At 42.3% G+C, this 24,107-nt stretch overlaps 2 protein-coding genes across 2 annotated transcripts; one reads left to right on the top strand and one right to left on the bottom strand.

Moving 5' to 3' along the window:
• Positions 1 to 239: 239 nt before the first annotated feature.
• sart3 (spliceosome associated factor 3, U4/U6 recycling protein) lies at positions 240 to 15,252 on the top strand. Its single transcript, XM_006640343.3, has 19 exons — positions 240 to 763; positions 2,841 to 2,967; positions 3,516 to 3,620; positions 3,976 to 4,160; positions 4,765 to 4,870; positions 5,485 to 5,609; positions 6,330 to 6,485; positions 6,896 to 7,034; positions 7,305 to 7,412; positions 7,743 to 7,820; positions 7,952 to 8,010; positions 8,419 to 8,528; positions 8,759 to 8,871; positions 9,117 to 9,193; positions 9,287 to 9,461; positions 10,031 to 10,482; positions 10,878 to 11,030; positions 11,219 to 11,406; positions 12,106 to 15,252. The coding sequence occupies exons 1-19, from the start codon at positions 578 to 580 to the stop codon at positions 12,302 to 12,304; spliced, it is 2,841 nt and encodes a 946-aa protein (XP_006640406.1). The 5' UTR covers positions 240 to 577; the 3' UTR covers positions 12,305 to 15,252.
• A 1,139-nt stretch (positions 15,253 to 16,391) lies between these two features.
• On the bottom strand, positions 16,392 to 19,989 carry ficd (FIC domain protein adenylyltransferase). Its single transcript, XM_006640218.3, has 3 exons — positions 19,845 to 19,989; positions 18,622 to 18,967; positions 16,392 to 17,871 (listed from the first exon to the last, which is right to left on the bottom strand). Exons 2-3 carry the CDS (start codon positions 18,896 to 18,898, stop codon positions 16,793 to 16,795), a joined length of 1,356 nt encoding a protein of 451 aa, XP_006640281.2. The 5' UTR covers positions 18,899 to 18,967; positions 19,845 to 19,989; the 3' UTR covers positions 16,392 to 16,792.
• Between the last annotated feature and the right edge of the window lie 4,118 nt (positions 19,990 to 24,107).

Genomic DNA, 24,107 nt, shown 5'->3' on the forward strand with positions numbered 1-24,107 from the left:
AAAGTCCGAACTCCACATACCGTACTTAAAAAAATATATATTTTATTAATGCTGTATTAATTGACCGTGTATTGGACGAAGCCGTTACTGAAAATTCAAGGTTGCCCGGTAAATGGTTGAATGGAAAAATATTTACGTGTAAAATGAAACATAATGATGTAGTTGTCTGGTGTATATTTATTCACTCTGTTATTCGTAGGGGGTGGGAATTTTTTAACTATTACTACGGTAACACTCTATCATTACTCGAAGACCCTATGAAACATGGCCCTCCGCTGCATTAATAGAATCACGTGGTTCACTGCAAGCGCTGCTGGTCCCTTGTGACTGAAGGTCCTGAGGAAAAAGTGCGTCTGAACACCTGTGAAATCGCCTGAACATCCGAGTCGACTCAAGTGAAATTATACGTATAAATCGTATCGCGATTGACTGCCCTTTCCCACCGTTAATTTATGAAGGAGGTCGACGCGCTTTCATTGAGCTGCGTTGTATATTTTTCCGCCTTGTGATTTTTTTCGTGGGGCCGGGCGGTGTCTTGGGCAGCTCACCGCTGTTACCAGGCAGATCGAGTCCCAACATGGCGGCGACGGGGAGCGAAGAGGAGACGCAGTTGCAAGACATGGAGGAAGAAGCGGCCGGCGGAGAGAGGGAGATGGAGTCAGAAGAGGAAGGCATGGGAGTCGAAGGGTCCGATGAGGAGGAGGGAGACTCCTCGGACGATGAGAAGGAAAACGAGGCTGAAATCCAGCGCTTGGAGGAACAAGTAAGGAAATGAATGAATGGGGCTGGACGATATTGCAAGTGCACCACCGACATGGAATGATTCACTTAGCAAATGGTGTTTAATTAAACTGCAGCCCAGCAGTAATATTTTCCTTCTAAAGTCCTAACTGCACAAAAAAAATTACGAGCTCTAGGCGAATGCAGGCCGTGGAAACGGCAAAAGGCATATCAGTTGAGAAAACGCAATTGGACCGCTAATGAAAAAAAATGTATTTTATAGCTGCATATTCATACACGCCTGGGGATTTAAATTACTGCGCTATCTAGTCCTTTCCGACGCCCATTCATTTAGCAAGCAGGCGCACCGTATGCAGGTGAAAGCAACGTACTTACCGAAACGCAGAGCTAGCTAGCTACACTTCACAATCACCGTTGCTTCACTTCGGAGGTTGTGCACTTTAATACGAATGTAATTAAACTGTGTGTACGTACGTAACCCCTCGGTTTTGACACATTGCATCGCCCGGCGTGCTGCGCAGATTTGCCGAATGGTGCAGGAGGCTGTTGTAAATGCTGGTGTGCGGCGGGTTTGCATGATTAGAGAAGCGGGGTTTATTTCTGTCGTCCTCTGAGCTCCCAGCGGAAGCCCAGAAGTCAGTAACGATCGTGTGCCCCTCTAGATATAGGTTAACCTCACGTGACGATTCCCCGATAAAACCCCGTTTTTACTGACTTGCAAGTACTGTACTGTTTATGCCCGACACTGCTAGCAGTGACATTACTGAAATACAATTGACGAGTCGTTGCGTTTAATCCTTAAAATCGATCTTTTTAGCTCTCTTTTAGCGTTTGATTAACATAAGGATACTGGCCGTCATCCTTTTACCGGGTGTGAAACTTGTGCTACCATTAACCCTTACCCCTGTTCTCGCTCTTGTCCAGGGTGTCTGTAATCGGAAAAACAAGCCAGGGAAAGAAACAGGCGCAGAGAGTCGTTATGCGGTGAAATATTTTATGGGTGAAAGCAATGGAAGGCAATTAAGAGCTAAAGAGGAAAGTCGTCACACAAGAGCGGGGATCATAGCACAGAGGTTAATTAAATGTAGCCAAATGGACTTTAAATCCTTAGCAAATATGATCTTTCTAGTCTTGAATGTGTACATTGTATAAATTATAATGAGAATGACATGCTGCATAAGGTTGCATGTTATAATGATAAATTATGTATAAGGCTAAATAATGGGCTCCATTTACTTGGTGGCAGGGAAGGTATTGTCTGAGAGTGGAGAAACAGAAATCTGTTTTCACATGCCTGTGTTAGCTGATAACTGGCTTGGGAAGAAGACAGCGTTTCAGCTCCCTTACATATAGCCAATCTTTAATCTTTTGACGAAAGACTAGTAAGACAAAGTATTGCTTCAAAGAAATAAGCTTCATGGTCTTCTTTTCTGCTTTCCTCTTACAAAAGACCTGTTTGAAATGCCCTGTGTGCTATGTGTGATAAAGACCACAAGATCAACTTTAAAGTGTCCTATTGCCACAGCTGCAACCATTTTCACAATGCATGTCATTTAAGTAAAAAAAAGACAGGTGGTGTAAAATGGATATTTAGATGGGGGGGTTGCTCATTCATTAATTAAAACATTTCTTTACTGGGATGTGTTTTGTGTGGCAAATGGGCTTAGAAGCCTAGAGGAAATATTGGCTGTGCTTTTAAGCTAGGTGTGGCAGTAAGCATTGGTGCCTCGCAGCTCTTGAACCCTGGCTTTGATTCTGGACAGGGGCAGCTCCTGAGCTGTTTGTATGTTCTTCTTGTGTAGGATTTCACAGGGTGTTTCTAGACATGTGCTCAATAGGTGTGTGAGTGTGAGTGTCTCGAGATGGGACTGACATCCTGTCTTCTAGGGTGTTGTTTTCTGGGTAGCTGTGACTTTACCAGATTGTGGTGATGGGCCGGTAAAACCGAAGTTGCAGTGAGTTTTCTGTGTTATTCGGTGAGAAGACCTAGTAGTTTATGGCCCTCTTGTTCCCCACTCTGTATAAAGTACTGGACACTGTCTTGTTTTTGGGTGGACTGGGCTTTGCTTGCTCACCTGTGATGTGCTCTTGCCCAACAGCTGTCCATCAACGCCTTCGACTATAATTGCCATGTGGACCTGATTAAACTGCTCCGCCAGGAGGGGGAGCTGGTGCGTCTGCACAGAGCGCGACAGAAGATGAGCGAACTCTTCCCTCTCACGGAAGGTGGGTGGCCATGTTTTCTTTCACTGCGCTTATTCGTTAACCTGCCTTTAAACACCCCTTTCAGATACTGAGATTACAGGCTTTAGAAACATATGAGCCAATCTGTGTATTGTACACATTGGAGTCCATTGATTCACCAGTCTGACTGATCTCGATCACGAACATGGTCCCATAGGACAGTAGCTGTCTGTCACTTCCAGTACATGCAAGTGTTTGAAATGGAGCTGCAAAAATGGAAGTGAAGCTTTTTTTTAATATTCATGTCGGTTTTCATTCTTTCAATAAAGACCTAAATTGCGTGAAAAGGGGAAAACGAGCAAAATTTGAGCATCATCTTTTCCCTAGGTAAAAATGCATATTAACCCTGTCTTACCCTCGCAGTCCCTGCAAGCGCTCGGTTCAGATCTTTTGCACCTTGTACTTGTAGATGGATAGTTGAGACAGACTGCCTCAGTCCCGTGCAGTGATTTGTTTGTACAAAAGTAAAGGAAATACCTGTATTTTCTGTGGATAAATTTAAGTATTTTGTCTCATGCATTTCTACATAGAGATCTGGTTGGACTGGCTGAAAGATGAAATACGCATGGCAGATCAAGATTCTGATCGGGAGAAAGTGTATGAGCTCTTTGAGAAGGCAGTCAAGGATTACATCTGTAAGTAAGACTGTTTTCTTTTACAATTTATTAAAAATCTGGGCTCGATTGTGCTTGACCCATTCTTATTTTGCATACCAAATTAAGCCCTGCCATCTCCTTTATATGTTGCTCTTTGTCTTTGTGTTCCTTGAGTGATGTTAAGGTGCTTTATTAAATTCATGTGAATTTTGTGAATTGCAAAACTATCACTTTTTAACCACCAAAAGATATGTCAAACCAGAAATACTTTTAGGCTCAACGACATTTATTCATTTACCAAAAAAAGATGCTAATAGGTTATGTCTCCAGCACTGTTGTAACTGATTATTCATCAGGACTCTTTAATTTCCTGCCATGTTGTTTTGGAATGCAGGCCCCGAGATCTGGCTGGAATACGCTCAGTATTCCATTGGGGGGATCGGGACTCAGGGTGGGATACAGAAAGTGCGAGAGATCTTTGAAAGAGCCCTGACAGCTGTGGGCTTGCACATGACTAAAGGGACGGCCGTGTGGGAGGCGTTCAGAGAGTTTGAGAACGCTATCCTGGGAACTGTACAGGTAAGGCACGCCGGGCAGAGTGGTGCCTCTCCAGTCCTGGTCCTGAAATCAGTGGTCTCCAACCAGGCTTGTGGAGAGACCAATCCACTAAGTCTTACAGGTCGCTCTTAATCACATTTCTAAAAAATAAGAGCCCTTGTAAATGACTATATTAGGAAGTAAAAATGTGCTCAATTAAAGGAACCCTGTTCTTTGAGGCATAGTCTTCCGTTTCATATTATTTTAAAATGGCATAGTTTAACAAATCACCTGCAAAGGAAATTGATGTAAGTGTTTAGAAATGAGTGATTTCATGTTTAGTTATAAAACCCACTGAACTGGGGCTCTCCTGGACTGAGTTGGAAATGATCAATGGCAATTTGAATGTGGAAGTGTGTCAAGTACATTATGTGCTCATCTGCGGCACAGAGCTTGTATACGCACACTCCAGTAAGTATTGTGTCCACCTGGTCTGCGAGTACTTCACGAAGAGCTCATTCCTTTGCACCTGGAGCCTCTAGTATGATTTCGGTGTTAGTTCCCCATTGTTTTTCCCCTTTAGACAGATGCCTGCTAGTTCTGCTCCATATGGTTAAAACCTGACAATACCTTTTTATATCCACAGCCCCTTCCAGGCAGTGTTCCCACTCCTGAGCAGCAGGCGCTATTGAATGCACAGCTTGAGCGAATCCACACACTGTTCCGGCGCCAGCTGGCTGTCCCTTTATTGGGTAAGGTTTTCTGCTTTATTGGGGGGAAAAAAAGACAGCCACTTAGGAAGAGTTGCATTAGGCCCTTGGATGGAGTTCTGGCTCAGGGGCTCCAAACTCTGAAATGCCTCCCCTTGCTACTCTTTAGGTCTGAATGAAAAAGCTATTATCGCACGAGAGATGTAGCTGCACTTCACAGCATGTCAGAAGGCGTTTTTGTATCCTATCCAGCTTTTTTCAGTGAAAATGAATAGATTTTTTCACTTGAATCCCGTGCCGAAAAGCCAGACCTCGTTTGAGCGAGGGAGTCCCAGCCGTGTCTCGGTGTGGTTGGCCCACTCTGCCATGCCAGCATGTTCACCTGTGAGCTTGCAGAGAGTTGCCCTCAAGCCTGCTGCGGTCTATTAGCTTTCTTTGTGCTGTCTGTTGGTGTTTGCTGTACTATGCTTTTGGTTCTTAGAAAATGCTGGACAGCCTTGTGAAAGAGAAAAGGAAAATGCGTTATTTGCAAGCCAAATAATAATTCAGAAGTGTTGCCAAAGATGAAAATATTAAAAATACCTGAAGGTTACCATGCAGGACTGATATCTATACAGAGGACATTTCTCTCTCTCTTTTGTTTTCTTTTAATCTAGATATGGAGGCCACATACGCTGAGTACGAAGAGTGGTCTGATAAAGCTATTTCAGCTGCTGTTACTCAGCAGTATAAGAAAGCTCTGCAGCAGATGGAGAAGAGCAAGCCATATGAGGAGGCTTTGGTAATTATTTGTTTTTTAATCTCTTGTCTACATCTTGAGCATCTGCTACAAGGCCTTGATCCTTCATGGCTCCAGCCCTCTGAACCTGTGCACGTCTTAAGCTTGTTTATTGACCTTCTATCCTCCCCTTGACAGCTTAATTCTGTCTCTGCAGTTCACATTTTAATCTTCCAACTATTTTAAGTTCAGACATCTTGTGTTGGGTCATGCTTTAGATTAAACTGCATAAATGAAGGTTTAATAGATATTTTAATTTATCATCAGTTTCCTATAAGATGCTATTAAAGGTTAATTAAATATCAATAGATATCAAGCGATGATCAGATTAGGTTAGAATTAGTGTCAATGTTGACAAGTATAATTTTTAAAAACATTTAAGAGAACCGCAATTGGTTAGATCAGTATTTTATTTATTCTCTATTCTTTTACACTTAAACTAAAGCACTGCTACTCTGTATTCTTTTTAGCTTTTTTTCATATGTTGTTGGATTTTTCAACAAGCCAGAAGTTATTTAATTTGTGAATATTATTGTGTTAGCACATATTAATTGATATGGACAAAGCACATGTATGATTAATAAGCGATAAGGTGAAGATTGCTGGAATCGTGTTAAAGAAAGTGTTATTGGCTGCAGTTTGTCACTTGCGTCCTGAAAATTGTGAACTCTCTTGACTATAATGTGACCCTCGGCTATGTCTGTTACATCCCCTCTGTTGCAGCTGGTGGCCGAGCCACCTAAGTTGGCAGAATATCAGGCCTACATAGATTACGAGCTAAAGGAAGGCGATCCAGCTCGAATTCAGGTCATCTTTGAACGTGCGCTTGCTGAGAATTGCCTGGTGCCTGACATGTGGGCCAAGTACACACAGTACCTGGTAAGGAGCTGTGGAGCCAAGTCATTAAAGGCCAAATCTTTTTTAAATGACCTACATGAGATTTATATATATGTGTATAAAACCCTTTAGCGAGAAGAGGAGGGATTTGCACTAGGGACTCATGGAAATTTTTTGCATGTCCTTATTAGAATTTCTACCCCAGAGGCTTCAATAAATTTATTGTGAGCACTACAAAGTAAATAGATGATCATATTGCCAACATTGTTTCTAGTCTTGAGAATTTAGTGGAAAGTTATTGGACAATTAAGCAACTTAATTTAAAAAGGATAAAAGACGATCATTTTGAAAGTAGGCAGCATATTAGTAGTTGTTGTATGAACAGTATTTACTTATAATGTTTAGGAGGAAAGGACTGCCGACTATACGAGGCTTTCTTTCTGTCTCTTCAGGACAGGCAGCTGAAGATTAAAGATTTGGTCCTTTCCTCTCACGACCGTGCGGTGAGGAACTGCCCCTGGACAGTGGGCCTGTGGAAGAATTACCTGCTGGCCCTGGAGAGGCATGGCGCTGAGCACCAGACTGTGTCAGGTACTCCCCAGAGCGCGCCATCTTTCACTGGGCAAAATCCCTTCAACATTGAACCTGCTTCCTGAAGCTTTCTTGCACATTTGTAAACTCATTCTAAGCAAAATTTATGAAGCATAACAATCATCTTACATGGGAATGGACAAAACGGCTCACAGATTGGCTTGCACAGTGCTCAAGCAGATTACTCTGGGCATGCCCATCCAGGAAATGGTGGCAGTTGTGTCATTGGGAAAGGAATTGCCTGAGTAATGTTGGGTTTTTCTTTTGTAGACAACTTTGAAAAGGCCCTGAACGCCGGCTTTATTCAGGCGACGGACTACGTTGAAATATGGCAAGCTTACCTGGACTACCTGAGGAGGCGAGTGGATTTCAGCAAAGGTAGGGTGACATCTGAGGTCTTAAGTTCTGCATGTTCTGCAAAACATATTGAAATACTTTGCCAACAGCCGCTTTGTAGCTTTACAAACAGCCTAGGAATAAACACACGAGGTTCCATGTAATTAAAGTTTGAGCTTCAGGTCTAAGTAATTGTGTGTGTGTGTTCACACCTATTCTTCTGTTTTTTTTACTGATATTCACAGGGTTTGCATCACAGAATGTAATTCCCTTGTGTCTTGAGATGGATTTGAGCCTTGTTGTGCTGGCTGCGTTTTATGAGAAGACGTGTTTTACAGGGGTACCTCCTCTTTCTGTGTCTTTTCGCTGCAGAGTCGAGTAGAGAGCTCGAGGAGCTCAGGGCAGCTTTCACCCGGGCTCTTGACTACATGAAACAGGACGTGGAGGAGCGTGAGTTCAGCATTTGGTTTCTTCCTGTTGTGTGCCATCTTGGAGCCGAGCAGACCTGTGTACCGTGTTCAGTGTTTGAGATCAAAGTTGCGTGTTAATCTCTTGGATTACAATGTGCTGCTCTTCTTTAGGCTTCAGTGAGAGCGGTGACCCTTCCTGTACGATTATGCAGATCTGGGCCAGGATAGAGGTGGGGATTGTTTTATTTTTTCTGTTTCTGTTAAATTTAAATTCAACTGATTAATCTCAAATGTTTCCACTGACCGCAGCACAAGTAATCTGATCTTTGTTGCTCACATATTACTAGGCAGCCTGATCCTCTACACCTCTGTGTGAACCGAGTGTAAATACAGGGAGAGAGCAATATTGGCAGAGAGGGACAGTGATGCTGCTGTATCAGATTTGGGATTTCAGGGATGCTGTTCTGTCAAGTCCAGAGTTATAGTTATCTGTTACTTGCTGAATGCGGTTGTAGGACTACAGAGCCTACATGTAGAATATCGGATATGTTGCGGTTAGGAGCTTATATATGAAGGTCCCAAGTTTTGATGAATAAAAATGTTTATTGAAGGAGCTATGTCAATATGCCGTTTTCCAGGCGTTGCACTGTAAGAACATGCAGAAGGCCAGGGAACTGTGGGATAGCATCATGACAAAAGGAAATGCCAAGTATGCCAACATGTGGCTGGAGTACTACAACCTGGAGAGGTATCTACTGCTCTTCTCTAGCAGATCTTTACCCTAGAACACTTGTTGTCAGGATACTATCTGTGAAGTCTGAGATCTAATTTTAAACATCTGAACATGTACAAAATGAGACTTGTCTGACACTTGTTCAGTTTTGAAACTGAACTGGGACTGTAGGTCTTTTCTTGCTTGCATTTTGGTAGAGAGGCTGGCTGTGCTGTGCTCTGATGTGTATTTGGTGTGAATGTTAGGTCGTATGGAGACACCCAGCACTGCAGGAAGGCCCTACACCGCGCGGTCCAGTGCACCTCTGACTACCCTGAGCATGTGTGCGAGGTCCTGCTCACTTTCGAGAGGGTGGAAGGTTAGTTGCTATTTGGAATGTGCACAATATCCGGGTGTTGCTGGAGTTTTCTTTTCCTTAAAATAATTGTTCTCAATCTCCTTTTTAACTGGAGTTAGTATTCTTTATGATTCCACGTTTGTGGGCATTGCCAGAATATAACAACCCACCTGTCCTGCTTTCTCTTCCGATTAGAATTAAGAATTTTATTTTGGAAATTAAACATACATGTATGTTCCAAAAATGTTCTGTTTCTCTTCTTCAAGGCACTCTGGAAGAGTGGGACATTGCTGTGCAAAAAACAGAAAACCGATTGACCAGAGTCAACGAGCAGAGAGCCAAAGCAAGTCCTTTCTTCTAACATTCATCTGCATGCAGTGCCACAGGTTATGTGGCAGGTCTGACAGTGCTGAGCTAACTCCTGGTCCATCCACAGGTGGCGGAGAAGGAGGCTTTGCTGGCCAAACAGGAGGAGGAGAAGGCGGAGCAGAGGAGGAAGGCCAAAGCGGAGAAGAAGGCTCAGAAGAAGACCCAGAAAATGGGCCGGACTGGAGAGAAGAGGAAAGCTGAGGAAGAGGAGGAAGAGGAGGATGAGTGGGGAGAGGAATCTGGTAGGTGGCCGTGCACTCAAGTGACCGCTTATCAGCTGTGCAACATGAAACCTGTGTAGACTGGCATCATATGTCATTGAAAAACTGGTTCTTAGTGGCTTATTGCACAGAAATGTAGTAAAGAGTTGCTTTTGTCCCTTAGATTACCTTCATCCAAATGATAAATAATCCATGTCTTTACTAGGATCCTAACTCTTAAATCTTATTACTCTAAACTCAAGTCAATTTTTTGTTATGACATATTAGTCTGCACCATTTGCATGGGAAGTTCTTCATTTAACTAAAAAAATGATTTTCAACACTAAAGAACAACTTTTATAGCATGTTTCTCATCTTAACTTTTTAATCTGTTTAAAACCCCAGAACTGTGCTTAAGTGGGGGGAAAAAAGTGTTCATTTTGTCTACATCCGTATTGTTAGGTTAATTAGGTTAGGAATTGTCAGGCCTTAATAAATTCACCGCATATGGATCGCAAAGGATTCAGAATCCTACTCTGTCTATGAAAATGATTAAGTTAACTAAATACTAGCGAGTTATTTTAACTTTCTTGTCATCTGAATCATTCCAGAACAGCCCATGAAAAAGCACAAAGGGGAGGGCGACCAGGGCTTCAGAGACGCTGGAGAAGAAGCCATGGAGACAGAGACTGGGCTGTTTGGCCGAAAAGCCCCCTTGGCGAAGACATCGGAAGTGTCCGCTGGAAAGAAACCCCAGGTGGCTGCCGCCAAGCAGGGCAACCAAGACAAACGCAATGACAGGAAAAGCGTCTTCGTCAGCAACCTGGCCTTCACCTTGGAGGACCCCGAGACGAAAATCAGGGACTTTTTCGAACGGTGTGGCCCTGTTGAGGAAGTGCGTCCCGTCTATAAACAGAACGGCACCTTCCGAGGGTACTGCTACGTGCAGTTTGAAGACCAGAAGACGGTCCCGGAGGCCCTTAAGCTTGACCGACAAGAGATGGACGGCAGACCCATGTTTGTCTCCCCTTGTGTGGACAAAAGCAAGAATCCAAACTTCAAGGTAGAGTTGTAAGGAGACCTAACCGGGGAAGATCAGGGTATGGTCATCCCATTGTCAGCCCTTGGAAGACTTTTAAGTAGTGTGGGGCATTACTCCTGCTTAAGTCATTACTGACTCCCGCAGTAGTATGAGAGAAGAATGTTTGTCTTAGGAAAATGGTAGTGAGGCCTGATATATACGGGTTGCTGGGCAGGGAAGCCGTGCAATTGGTTTTTCCACGTGAACTTGGACGACATTTGCATCCTGCTTTGGAGCAGGCATTGAGTAAGTCAGAGTCGAAAGCCACTTTATAACAGTGGTGGTTCTTTTGAAAAATTGCTCTCTCTGAATGTGTTTTGAACATGGCTTGGGCGGTTTTGTGATGACGTTGCCTCCATCTCCTGCCTCCCCTCCAGGTGTTCAAGTACAGCAGCTCTCTGGAGAAACACAAGATCTTCATCTCGGGTCTGCCCTTCTCCTGCACCAAGGAGCAGCTCGAGGAGCTTTGTAAAGAGCACGGCTCCTTCAAAGACATCCGCCTCGTCACCAACCGAGCTGGGAAACCCAAGGTGAGCGGGCACGCAGAAAAACCCCCCACATCACTCAGACCTTTCCACTTTAGAAAAATGTTTGAAAACAGTTTGGCGATGCGTTGGTTTTAGTGCTGTTCTGTTCTTGCCCGGGAAAGTAACATTACCCGACTGTGCGTCGGTGCGCTGTGGTGGATACCCGTGACTTTAGATGTCGTTTGTTTCAGGGCCTCGCCTACGTGGAGTTCGAGAACGAGGAGCAGGCCTCCCGTGCCGTCCTTAAGATGGACGGAATTGTGTTCCAGGATCACACCATTAAGGTGGCCATCAGCAATCCTCCCCAGAGGAATGTGACGGGCAAGCCAGAGTCCAGCAGACTCCTGGGGTCCATGATTCCAAGGCAACTCTATGGGGCGTAAGTATACCCTGTTGACTCTGACCTACTTCATGTTACAAAAGCAATAAGTCACATAAGGGGAAGGCAGATACTGTATTTCCCCAAAATAGACATGCTTTTCCCCCCAGGTTTCAAGGTTGTATTGTGTTTCAAAGGGTTGTGCTGCTTGCTTATATTTGAATACAAGTAAAAAAAAAAAATCAAAGTTGATATGTTTGCCACCAGAGTCCTAAACTCTGTGTGGAATTGTTTGCGCCGACTGTGATGGACTGCTGTTTCCAACATGTTATCCAGTGAAAAAAAAAAAGTTATATTCATTTTTGATTGTCAAAAATGAACAAGAGATCACAGTATGCTTTTGTGTTCAAGAAGAAGGTGATCCAGTGTGCTGAGCAGCATGGCAGTCGTTAGGCTGATTGGCAGCTTGGAATGGATTTGCAGTCACAGCAGATATGATTAAGTTTAAAATCCTTAAGGCAACTCAACAAAGAAAGAGACAAAGTCTTGGATTTCAGACACCTGTGCTGGCTGTTCTTGTGCCTGTGTATGGTTTGTAACTGCTTGCTCGACCTCAAGCAATCGGGGGGCTGTTCTTCTACTGTGTAGAAGTTGTGTGGCAGAGAAACAAGGCCCGGGCTGTTCGAAATGAAACGTGACGGCATGTCGACGCCTGGGAATCGCAGCCCAATGCTTGTTTTTGTCCCCCGCATTCGGCAGGAGGGGGAAAGGCCGCACCCAGCTCTCGATGTTCCCTCGAGCGCTGCACCGACAGCCTGCCCCGCAGGCCAAGGCGGAGAACGGGACCCTGCAGAGCCAGCCGGAGGGCCCGGTACGAGAGGAGCCGGCGTCCGCCTCAGGAGCACAGCCTAAACCCCTGTCCAACGCGGACTTCGCCGGGCTGCTCCTGAAGAAGTAACTTTGTGGACATTCAGAGCAATGGGGAAATAACTGCCTTTTTAACACAAGCCATTTTGTGTCCTTAAAAAAAAAAAAAGAAAAATTGTAATTTTGCTGTAAATATTTGAAAACCCCTGTAGCCAATTCTATGAGAGAAAGCCTTAATGATCCAGGGCTCCACACATTCTGAAAGTCTTTTTATGGGGGGTGGGGGTGGGAGCAGACCAGCCTACATTTACTTGGAGATTGGTAAGCCTACAAATATTATTCACTTTTACAATATATAGATGTCTAGATTTAATAAAGCTCAGTTCATTTTTTATTTTTTTTATCTCCAATCCTTACCATATGATGTTTTATAGATTTACTTTTTACCTTGCGGCTTCTGTTAATTGTTGTTCATGAATGGGAAATACAGGGTTTGTAATCTTATGGCAATTTTTGCATACACCGTAGATCTTAGAACTTTAGTAGAAACTTTTACAGAATAAGAAATAAGATTGAATTTTGTAGGCATTCTGAAAATGATGCTGACAGAAACTGCATTGTATATAACTTCTCAGGATAATGGTGACGTAAAAGAAAGGTTTTCCTCCTTTGCCATTTTAAATATCTTATTTAATAATATGTAAGAACTGAGTTTTATTGAAGCTTTTAACAATATAAAGTGAAGCCTTTATATGATTAAAAATGCATTTAAGAAAGGTTGCCAATCTCCACATTTCATTCCAGCAAAAACAAAATAAGGTTAAAAGCACGATTTTGGTAAAAAGGTTTATCAGCAGATATGCAAGTGACATTTTTCAGATGTATTACTCAGAGAACATTACATTTGGAACTCCTTCATGTGACTAAGTATAAAAATTCCGCTAGGGAAACTACATCCCTAGTGTTTTAAACAACTTCAAGGAGACAAAATGGAGAAATAGTCACGCTTTAAGTAAGCAATTAAAATATTTTTTTAGTATTGTCTGACTATTCAACCAGTTCTCTGCTTCTGCCTTCAGTTCTCAAAACCTTCTTGGAATTCCTACAAAAGGAAGTCTGTTCCATACTAACCCAACTCATAATGAAACAAAGAACTCCTGTAACCTTTAATATTACCTTATTTTGTCTTTGCTAATTTATGGCACTCTTCATAGGCAGTTGTTAAGGCTTTTTTTTTGGTTATCCATTGAAACCCAGTGTTCTGATTTGAAGTCTGGTGATGAGATCTCTCACATTGAGGGCGCTTATTTAAAAAAATAATCCCAGTTTTGCTGTTTTCCCAGCAGAGGTTGATTAATGTCTGTTAACTAATATTGCCGAGGTACAATCCCAGCCCGGGCCACATTGCAGATGAATGCTGTCTATACACAGTTACAAGCCTAACGCACCTTGCCTGGTTTGTGCAGCTTTCTCGGGAGTTTGAGCCAATATCAAAGGTAAACCTGGTTTTCTGAACACTTCTGTGTGATTCTTGTTGAAATCTATTCTGTCGCTGGCTTCATTTATCTAGTGTAGCCCTGCCTTAACCTGTATTCCTCCTGCAGGCATCATTGTCACTCCCAGATAAACGGGGGTTCAAGTCTCTATCCCAGATGGTGCGAGTCCGAGCCTAGGTTGTGTTGGTAGACAACGATGACTAGGAATCCCTAACTGGGGGCATATAATTGGCTGAATGCTCCAGAAGGGGGCTCTTTCCAGCAGACGGTGAATTACTAGGGACCTGTGCCCATAGAGTAATGTTACATGGCCTACCAGTCTCATTCTCTTCTGAGTGAGTACTGTACATAGGTCATTGCCAGACAGCCACGTCTTTAACAAAACTCTTGGTAAACCCAAATGAGTGTGAAAAGTAGTGCAGATATAATCTACAATTCATTGACTCCCCCCCATTACTCAGGTGGTCCCATAACCTGCAGAAGGGAGAGGTCTGGGAGAAGTTCAAGATCCTGACAGATGGTGGTTTAGCTTTTGAAACCGGCGAAGAAGCTGCAAAAACAATTCCTCATTTTCCTCTCGTGGAAGCAGCTTGAGAAAAATCTATGCACCTGTTTATTGTAGGTAGACGTTTCTTTACGGAAACTTACATTTTCGTAGAACTGAAATGTGCTCTGTAAAATAGTCACTGATCTTCAACTAGCAATACCGTAATCATGGACTAAAATCAGACGAGTTGATGACCATTCAAGGAACTTTGCAGGACTCCTGGCCCATCCTCAAGCTCATAGGATAGCTGTGATATTTTCCTCTTTACGTTGATCTTTCTCCAAGAACACGTCTTCATAAGTGAATGAAAATAAAGCCAACCGGAACACATTTCAATTGAAAAAACAACAACACTTACAGTGTGTACAGAAAACACTTCTCCCTCCACGCAGTATGGTTTTTTTTTTGTGGTAAAATTAAAAACAACAAATAGATTCACCAGCTAGCCTTTTTTGTTTTTCTGACACTTAGAATCTGTTTTAGTCAGATGTTCAGTGCTCGCATCACCAATTGTTGACCATAGTTTTGTATAGAGTTTGTATGTTTTAAAACAAGAGGATAAAATTAGCGATTGCTAGTGACATTTATCACCGCAGTGGCCTATTTTAGTAAAAGGAATTAAGAAAAAAAGCTTATGTCCGTTTGATGTTCCGTATCAATGGGTGGTATTCAAATTGTATTGACATTTGAAAATGTATTTTTTTTGATGATGTTTAATATGTTGGTCTGTTGACCTCAATGTTGGTAATTGTGCTGGAAATCATTTATTGAAGTTTTTTTTTTAAGTTTTAAAATTTTAAATGCCGACAGGCAGTTACACATGGACCATTTTATTTTTATGCGTTTTTTTTCTGGCTTTTCTTTAAAGGTTTCCTGATTTTGTTTTTGGCTGTTTCTGATATTGTACAAAAACCTAAGTCTTTTGTCTTCTCATGTGATTGAATTTTTGTGATGTTTCAGGCCTACAAAATGCTACATTAAAAGCAATTAAATATTTTTTTATTCTTTTCACTATAAATACTAACTGATGGGTAGAATTGCTGATGAAAACAACTGGAGACTCTGGACAAATAAAACTGATTTCATTTAAAATATTTTATGAGAAAAAAAGAGTTTAAACAACCCTTTTACTCAAAGAAGGAAAATAATGTATATGTTAATAAACACACCAGTCACAGGGCTTATGTATAATAAAATAATTTTATTTTATAATAAAATAAATAACTTTTTTAAATAGTTATGAAAGTGCAAGTCAGTGTTACCACAGCAGGCAAGGAAAACTAGAATTATAATTATTTTAAACAACTATAACAACATGAGGTGTAAGAACCTTCTAGAATACTGTAAGCCTTCAGTGAGAACTTCACAATGAATCTCATGTGCTGTACTATTTTTGTAAAATGGATATTTAATCACAGTCAAACCATGTTCATATAATCCACTCAAGGGGAGAGTCTGAGACAGTACCACCTTTAGTATGGACAACTGAGGCAAAATGCTTCAGTGTATCAGCAAGTTATGGGTCTATAGCCTATGGTACAAGGGAAAGTGTATACAAGTATATAAATATGTACAAGGGAGGAATTTTCAGGTGAAAAAATCAAGTGGTGCACTATAACAAAGTCATATTACTTTAATTCGTCTCCTTCTTCTTGCAGCTGTTTTAATAATTAGGAGTATTCTATCTGCATGTGGTAACCAATAAAACTCCTATCTGTATTTGTAACTATGGGGCAGGATCACAGAGTCTAACTAGCAACATATTGCTACAACAGTCCTTCAGCTGTTTACACCAGTAAGTGATAAAAGGCTTTGAAACCATAGGAAATGTAGTTGCTTGAGATATGGCACCAAGCCACGATAGCTGTAGTTGGCTGTGCCAACTGTTCAACAAAAATTAAATTAAATTTTTTTACAAATACAACAAATGGATGTGGCTTCCTATCCACTTATTCTGATAAACATCCAATTTGTACTTTTAGGAGCAGTACTGAGATTGCCTTAGAGAAAAACAGGCAGACTATGAATAAGATTATTCAAGTGAAGTTGAAGAAATCCCACATCTTTCTTCAAACTACAGTGGTCCTAGTCTCTGTGCTAAGTTTGTCAGGATAATAATCAGACTCTCAAACAGCTTAGTTACTCCACGATTTCTTCTTCCTTTTAATACTTTTCACAAAGCATTTTATCCATTTTGGATGGTAATCCAAAAAATAAATATTCCTCTTGTGAATGAACGTCAAATACACAGCAACTAGTTCACACAATCTTACAACGTGCCAGCACTGAATAGAATTTAACCTATAGATTTTCGAACGCCTATGTTCATGTTGACACCTTAACACAACGGCTGAAGGGCTCCTGTACATCCTGGAAAAAATGAGAATTGGTTATTTTGGCAAGTTTCTACTGTAACATTTGCCCAAGGTTCTTCCTCGAAGGAGAGTAGTTGCATGCCGGTATCAAAACAGGCGCCAGAAACAATCACAGGCGCCAACTGGCTGGCATGCCGATACGGATCTGGCCGTGTGAAGTGTCAGTTCTTGACCGGGAGGGTTTGCTTGCAGTCTGAACAGGTCTGGTGGCTGGAGGCTGGCAGGCCCACCGCGTGTTCGGTGGTGGCAATGAGCAGAGTGTCCAGGGTGATCTCCGTGCACTTGGCGATGAAGCGGATGAAGGGGCGCACGTCGCCCTCGTTGGCCGCGTCCAGAGTGCTGTAGTACTCGGCCCGCTGCTCCTTGCGGATGGTGATGGGCGGGTACCCGGCCTGCATGAGGATCAAGTTCATGAGCAGGCGGGAGGTGCGCCCGTTGCCGTCCACGAAGGGGTGAATGTAGACCAGCTTGTAGTGAGCAAGGGCGGCGAACTCCACAGGGTGAAGATTCATGGCTTCCTCCGAGTTGAGCCACTGCACCAGCTCCAGCATGTGCCTGTCCAGGTCCTGGGGCTGAGGGGGGAGGTGATGCCCCACGAACACCTGGTTCACCCTCAGCCTGCCGCCTTCCACAGGATCCACGTGGCCCAGGACCCTCCTGTGGATCTCCAGGATGTCGGCGATGGCGAACGAGCCGATCCGAGACAGCAGCGTGGTGTTGATGTACTTCATGGCGGCGTCCACTCCGATCACCTCGTTCTGCTCCAGCAGGCTTTTCCCCGGCACGGCGTACCGGGTCTCGATGATGTGTCTGATCTCCGACAAGGTTAACGTGTTGCCCTCGATGGCCACGGTGTGGTAGATGTGGTGGTAATACGTCTCCTCCATCACCCTACGTAGGGCTGTGTTGCCCTTGGGGATGGACATGAGCTTACGCACCTTGCTGTCAATGATGCTGAAGTGGCGCTGGTCAATCTCCTCCACCAGAGGCAGGGTCCGGTCCCGATTGACCAGGGCCTTCTCATTGCAGGGGGAGATGGCTAAGGCTTTAGAGTAGAGGTGGTCAGCCTGGATGACATCCTTGTCCTCTTCCAGGATGGCCCCCAGCTCAGTCAGAGCTTCTACAAAGTCAGGGTCCATGTTGAGTGCATGCACCAAGAGCTTGTGTGCTTTGTCTCTCTTCCCCTGTCTCTTCATCTCAACAGCCTGCTGAAGAGCTGCTTTGGCTTCGAACTGGAGCTCTAGAATGAAATAACACACCATCCATTTTGGATCTGAATATTTAAACAACAAAAGACTCTGCCCGTTAGAAGGAATATCACCTACATTACTCTTTCCTTTCTGAGAGCAGAGTCCCTATAAACAAAACAAGGCATTTTGTACTGTGAAACCATGCAATTGCAATACTTCCAAATCTACATGCATCTACATACAATCTAGTATAGTCATTCCATTCTACATTCAATTGCACAAAATCTTAGCTTGTTTTTCAAATATGAGATTTTTATTCTGTGATAAGTAGTACAAAAATAGAAACGGTTTTGTAATGAAATAGTTGTTGCATTTGTAACTCTTTGCTGCAGAATTCAAGTAGTTGGACTGCCTCTTCTGCTTTCCTGGGATTCAGAAGATGCCTATTATGTAATGGGCATAAAAGAGCTGAATGGGTGAAAAGACACTGGACCCATTTCACTGTGCCAGGCCAAATATTTACAAGCAGCAAGCAAATGTGATTAAGCACAAAAAGCTGATAAGGAATCCGTATTCCAAGAAAAATACATCTGACTCCATAGCTGAGGTGGCATATTGGCGAGAATTCCACAGGTTTCATGCCATCTTCACGGAAAACAGGAAATACAGGAGGTTGGTTGATAGCATTTGTGACAAGCTCATCTTATTAGCTTCTTCACCAGCTTCCTGCTTGTCTGCTGGCCAGACACCAGCATGACCAAAGCATGTGCATCTCCATTGACCACTTGAGGACGGCTCACCTGTGCTGGGCTTGGGCTTGTAGGGCAAAAGGTCCTGGCCCGTGTAGGGGACGGTGAGGCTGGTGGAGTGCACAGCGGATCGCCAGTCATTTCCCCACAGGTGGCACCTCAGGAAGGACAACCCCTTAAGCGTGGCGCGGCAGTGCTCCTCCACTCCGGCCAAGGGAAGGAGCAGTGCCAGCAGCGAGCCCCCCAGCAGGCACAGCAGAGGCGTCCAGCCGCTCAGGAGCCTGCCGCCCGCATAGCGCAAGGCAACCGCCGCCATCAGCTGGAACATCGCCCCCTCCCGAGGAGCTCGTCCACCATGGCGCGCCCGCCGCGAGTCCGGGGCAGCAGCGCGCGGGTTCTGGAAGAGGCGAAGGAAGACACCGCCGTCGGAACCAAGCAAAGCGCCAACACATGACGTGACAGGTGCCTACGGGACGCCAACATGCCACTCAGAAAAACCCAGAGGCCGCACCTGCTTGTGCATCAAGATCAAGTTCAGATCCGAATGCAAAATGGCACCGAGAGATATTATTACATATCCCCCCCAACACCTTTTACTGTTCAGTTAACAGAAAAAGTCACTGTGTCCTGAATTGCATTCACGAAGTGCACACATACGGATAAACCAATGACTACGCGAATAACGTTAATTCAGGTCACGGAGCACAGCAATATCATGAACGTCGCTATGACGAAGTAGCTACGGTAGCAATCGAAGTGATAAAGCCATCAAGATGAAACTTTACATTATACAATATTTAGCATTACATACCGTAAAACGATAACGTTAGTAGACATAATTAAAACAAATGTATGGGATCCCTAGATGTTTGGTTAGGTTTTTATTTTGTCCCGCATATATCATGACAAAATCGCAACAGTGGCCAAACAGCTGCCAAATCTCCTGAAATGGATGTTAAACAACTTTGGCGTCACATATATACATCAATTAATATACATCGAATAAAATGACCGAAGTTAAGAAACATAACAAGAGAAAGGATTTTTTTTCACCTCTTTCCACCTCAAAACCAAGTAACACGTTTGTATCCTGCAACAGACAACACGAACAGGCCAATACACATTTAGTAATATTAGATTAAAAAGATTCTGCTAGCCTGAAATTCTGAACGAGTGGATACAGATAAACTGTTAAATTAAGAAAAGCATCGTTATCTTCAAAGTATCATTTCCAGCTACGGCTATAATTAATAAAGCATTAAAACTAAACTCACCACTGTGAATCCCGATGATGCAACCACACTAAGAAAAGAATGTCAGTTTTACAAGTTAATCACCACATGAGCAGTTTTAACTAGAAATCTGCTTCTACAGTAGTTGAAATACACATCATCATCAACTCAACACCCAAGATGACAGGAAGAGGCTGGTCTGTATCCTTCAACGCTATTGGCCCGTTATAGTTTGCTTCTTAGCTATGATTGGTTTATTCCTTGCGTGACGCACCTTATTAGATACGGAAATTCCGGCTCGTAAAACTATACGATTGGCCGCTGGAGATTCGTAATCCTCCGTCGATTGGCGGAACCGGAAGGTATCCACCTATTTTTCCATATTGATTGGCAAGTCCTTTACGAAGCAGTTTTTTTTTGCTGCAGTATCAGTACCTTAATACGTTATTCTGAAAATCGTAATAACATGCAGACTGATGCAGTGATCCACCAAAAAAGGAGAGATACTTTGCGTCTACATATATTAATAGGAAGAAGGACAAGAAAGTTACAATATAGAAGGTAGCGATGGAGATAATATTTATTTTGTTAACGAATAGAGGCACCTAAATTAAAGTAACTGACAGAACTTTGGAATGGGTTACTGTATCTTAAGTAACAGGCTCCAATGTTTAAGATTTTTATTTTTTTGGACACAACCCTAACATTTTCTCATTTCTTTTTCAAAATATCAACAAATTCACTTAAAAAAACACACAGTTACAAACTGCACCATATACAACCGCTGTGTTAACGTTTTTAAGATTCTGGAGCCGACTGAAACACAAATTGGACGCAAGATGTCGCTACAGATCTTGCGCCAGAAAAAAACATCCTACATGCATTGGGTTTAAAATTGAAATTTGTAATTTGCCCTGGTCATGTAGATCCTCAGTCCAGCAAGTCTTGCAGGTCAGCCTTAATCACCTGTTATTAAAAGATTAAGAGCACTTGTTTAAACAATTGGTCAATTAAGCAAGTAAGTTATCAGTGAAGGTATCACTGGTTCTTGGGGAATGAACAATATTCTGATTTGTCTTCCAAATGATGGGCAGCGCTGTAGCGCAGGGGTTAGTATTGCTGTCTCACAACACTCTTGCCCTGGATTCAATTCCATAACTGGGGTAATATCTGTGTGCAATGTGTGTCTTCTCCCCTTGTCCTCAGGGTGCTCCTGTTTTCTCCCACAGTCCAAACACATACTGGTACGTTAACTGGCTTTTGGGAAAAACTGTGCCTCCCATCCAGGGTATATCTGGGGTGCACCTGCTGCTGGCGGGCAAGCCTCTGGCACCTCTGCAGTGCTGTATTTGACGAATCAGTTAGAAAATGGATGCATAGATGTACCCAATTATATCTAAATTGTTTAATTGAACACACCACTTCTTTTATTGATCTCACTTAAATTGTTCCATACTTTTAAAAATGGATGATTTAAAGGCAGCCCGAAAAAGCTGCTGAACTGAGGCTCTACCGGACCTGGACTGGAGCATTGGACAACGAATTCCATTTATCTTTTTGTTAAGCATCTAAAAAAAAATCATATATTATAGCCTCAAATGCCTACACTATACATAATATATACATTGTTTGCTGCAAATAGCATTATAATCTAGCATAGTCCTATGTTTGTATTAAGAATTAATAATTGTAGTAAAGAGCCCAAAGAGACCACTTGAGGTTGGGTCTTTCACTGTTAGGATTACCATTTTGGCAGGTCTATATATCCAAAGTTAATAATAAAATTCAAAAGACTCCTTGATTTTATCAATGTTTCTTTAAATCAATGCTTGTAATAAAATAAAGTTTTTTTTCTAAGCTGAACTGTGGCATTAACAAACAAGGATGTTTAACACATATACTGTAAATGAAGGACTCAGATCAGACTGTATTTTTCATTTTCTATTGCAAAGATTATAATATAAGTTATACTTTGGAAGAGTTTTGAAAACATCACAGCCAGGCATGCGATGTTCTGCTACTGTTCAAGATCTGCTCTAATACATACATCTGTTTATCGTTTTTTTGGCAGTGTGCAATTCTTGTTCATTTGATTATACTGCCATCTGTTGGTAAAAGGCTTGCGCAAGCAGTCAAAATAGTTTGCAGAAAATCATTCTCATCCATATTCAAGAAGTGTACAATGAACACTTGTCAAAAAATGACATCTGAATGGTTCCAAGATTTCAACAATGTCAGTCTCATGAAAAAGCAAAACTCTTCATTTAGGATTGTATTTGTTTTAGTTAAATAAAGATTCTGAAACACAGAACTCCTACAAGAATAAGAATGTGTTTTCTCATGATCATAAATGCAATCAAGGCATTAGATAGCTCTCACATCTTACAGTCAGTTTGATTTTATAAGCAGCATTGCAGGGGATCTGTAGGCCTTTTATGAAGCACTGGGCTCTTTTTTACCAGTTATTGACGTTCACATAGTCAGTCCAGGCAGGATCCCTTGCCTAATGATGCTAATAAATAGCAGATTAGGTTTATTGTGGTGCCCTTTGTGTTGCCTGGAAACCTCAGCTAAGAAATGAGAATCTAATACCTCTCCTTTTGTACAGGACACGGAGCGCCTCCGAAATGCGGACCATTTTTGAGTTTTTTTTATATTTATTCATTTCCTGCCACTGAAAGATTGGACTATTGGGTTTCTGCCAAGAGAGGGAATAATATAGTTTACTAAAATGAGACCTTAATCCTCAGCTGGACTCTATTGATATTTATCAAAGCAGGTGCTAGCATGTTCCATCAGTGTCTTTGCAAATGGGCTCCCAGCAGAGTTTGACAATACCCCAGAACAATGCAGGGGGTTCTGGTATAGGTTAGTGTTATTTAACAGTGCATCAATTGGTCCTGACATGGACACAGAGTCAAAAAGATACTAAAATACTACTATAAAAAGTACAGGTTTGTCAGCTTCTTCTCACTTTGTCATTTTTGCAGTCTTGTATTTCAAGAATGTATCTTTTATGTTTTTTTTTCCCTTAAAGATTAAAGTTGTCTGTTCTTCTTTTCCCATTTTGTATTCTGCCAGCGGAGAACCTCCGGGAGGAGTCTCACTACTACAAAGTCTGTGTGCCACGGGACAGAAAATGAATCTTCCACATGCCAGTTGATATTGAACACAGTGTTAGATGCAGAATAGCTTGTAACACAGTGAGCACTGATCTGAGCCGTTTATGCATTGCTCATGAACACCGCAAGGTTTCTGGATCTGGTGAGTCACAGGGGTTACTATCTAGGTGACCTTGAATGACCCATGCCCACCCAATTATGACAGTTCTGACCACTACTGGCTTATTTCATGATCCTGGCCCTCACCATCCCATCTTTGACAGGAAGTCTCTTCTCAAGGACAATTCTGAGACCTTCTGTGGAGGTTGAGGAGTGAGTTAACATCTCGTACAGCAAACTTTAGATACGTCATACCATTGAAGACAGGAGCCCCATAACCTTCAGGCAGAAAGGAGTGATTTGTGAGAAAAGCAGCCACATTGCCCTGCAGGGTCTTCTTCACCTGTCATTTGATTAGAACTGAAAAGATAGGCTGATTGCTCCTGAATCAATATTCTTAGTTAAGTAGCAATTACTTTCAGGAATGCATTGATTTCTTTTTCTCAGCTCACATCAACCGCAGAGGACTAAATCTGTGACTAATGAAGAATAGAACCTTTTTTGTAAAAAAAAAAACTATTAAAACGTGAGATGAAATTGTAAGGGGCTTAGCAGCTATAGAATGGAGGCCTCACAAAATCTTTAAATGACTCTTATTTTCATTGAGATAAAAACACGGTGTGAAGCAAGCTTGTCTAATTCTTCAGATGAATAATATTTTATGGTCATTTTTGAAGATGGGAAACGCTAATTACACTGGAGTAACACCATGTTAAGCAAGATTAACAGTACCACAAGAAATGGTCAATATTTGTCAGTTTTTGGTCAAGAAATACTTAATGTTTTGGCAGGACTGTTCTCTCTTTTGATCATGTTGATATCTACTGACACAGGATGACATAGTTACTGTATGTGCTCTATTGTTTAATAGTGAATAAGTTCTTTCTGCCTCAATGATAGGGGTGTTCAGTCCTTGAGATTGAAGAACCAATGGGTTTTTGGCCCATTGTTTTCTTTGTTTTGTCCCTCAAAGATCTCATTTTCGTAATTGAATCAATTATGTACAAAACTGAATAATCTAAGATTCATTTCCGGTTGTGAAGCAGTTGGAGGTTATCTACAGTACACCTGCAGGAACTGAGAC

This window comes from Lepisosteus oculatus, chromosome 22, assembly GCF_040954835.1.
Source record: "Lepisosteus oculatus isolate fLepOcu1 chromosome 22, fLepOcu1.hap2, whole genome shotgun sequence".
NCBI lineage: Eukaryota > Metazoa > Chordata > Actinopteri > Semionotiformes > Lepisosteidae > Lepisosteus > Lepisosteus oculatus.

Excerpts from the sequence above, each read along its gene's own strand:
- sart3 (XM_006640343.3), top strand. The coding sequence starts at position 578 with ATGGCGGCGACGGGGAGCGAAGAGGAGACGCAGTTGCAAGACATGGAG. Across the intron at positions 8,011-8,418 it reads AGATCTGGGCCAGGATAGAG|GCGTTGCACTGTAAGAACAT; the intron begins GTGGGGATTGTT and ends GCCGTTTTCCAG. Across the intron at positions 8,529-8,758 it reads GAGTACTACAACCTGGAGAG|GTCGTATGGAGACACCCAGC; the intron begins GTATCTACTGCT and ends TGTGAATGTTAG.
- ficd (XM_006640218.3), bottom strand. The coding sequence starts at position 18,898 with ATGTTCCAGCTGATGGCGGCGGTTGCCTTGCGCTATGCGGGCGGCAGG. Across the intron at positions 17,872-18,621 it reads CAAGCCCAAGCCCAGCACAG|AGCTCCAGTTCGAAGCCAAA; the intron begins GTGAGCCGTCCT and ends ATTTCATTCTAG.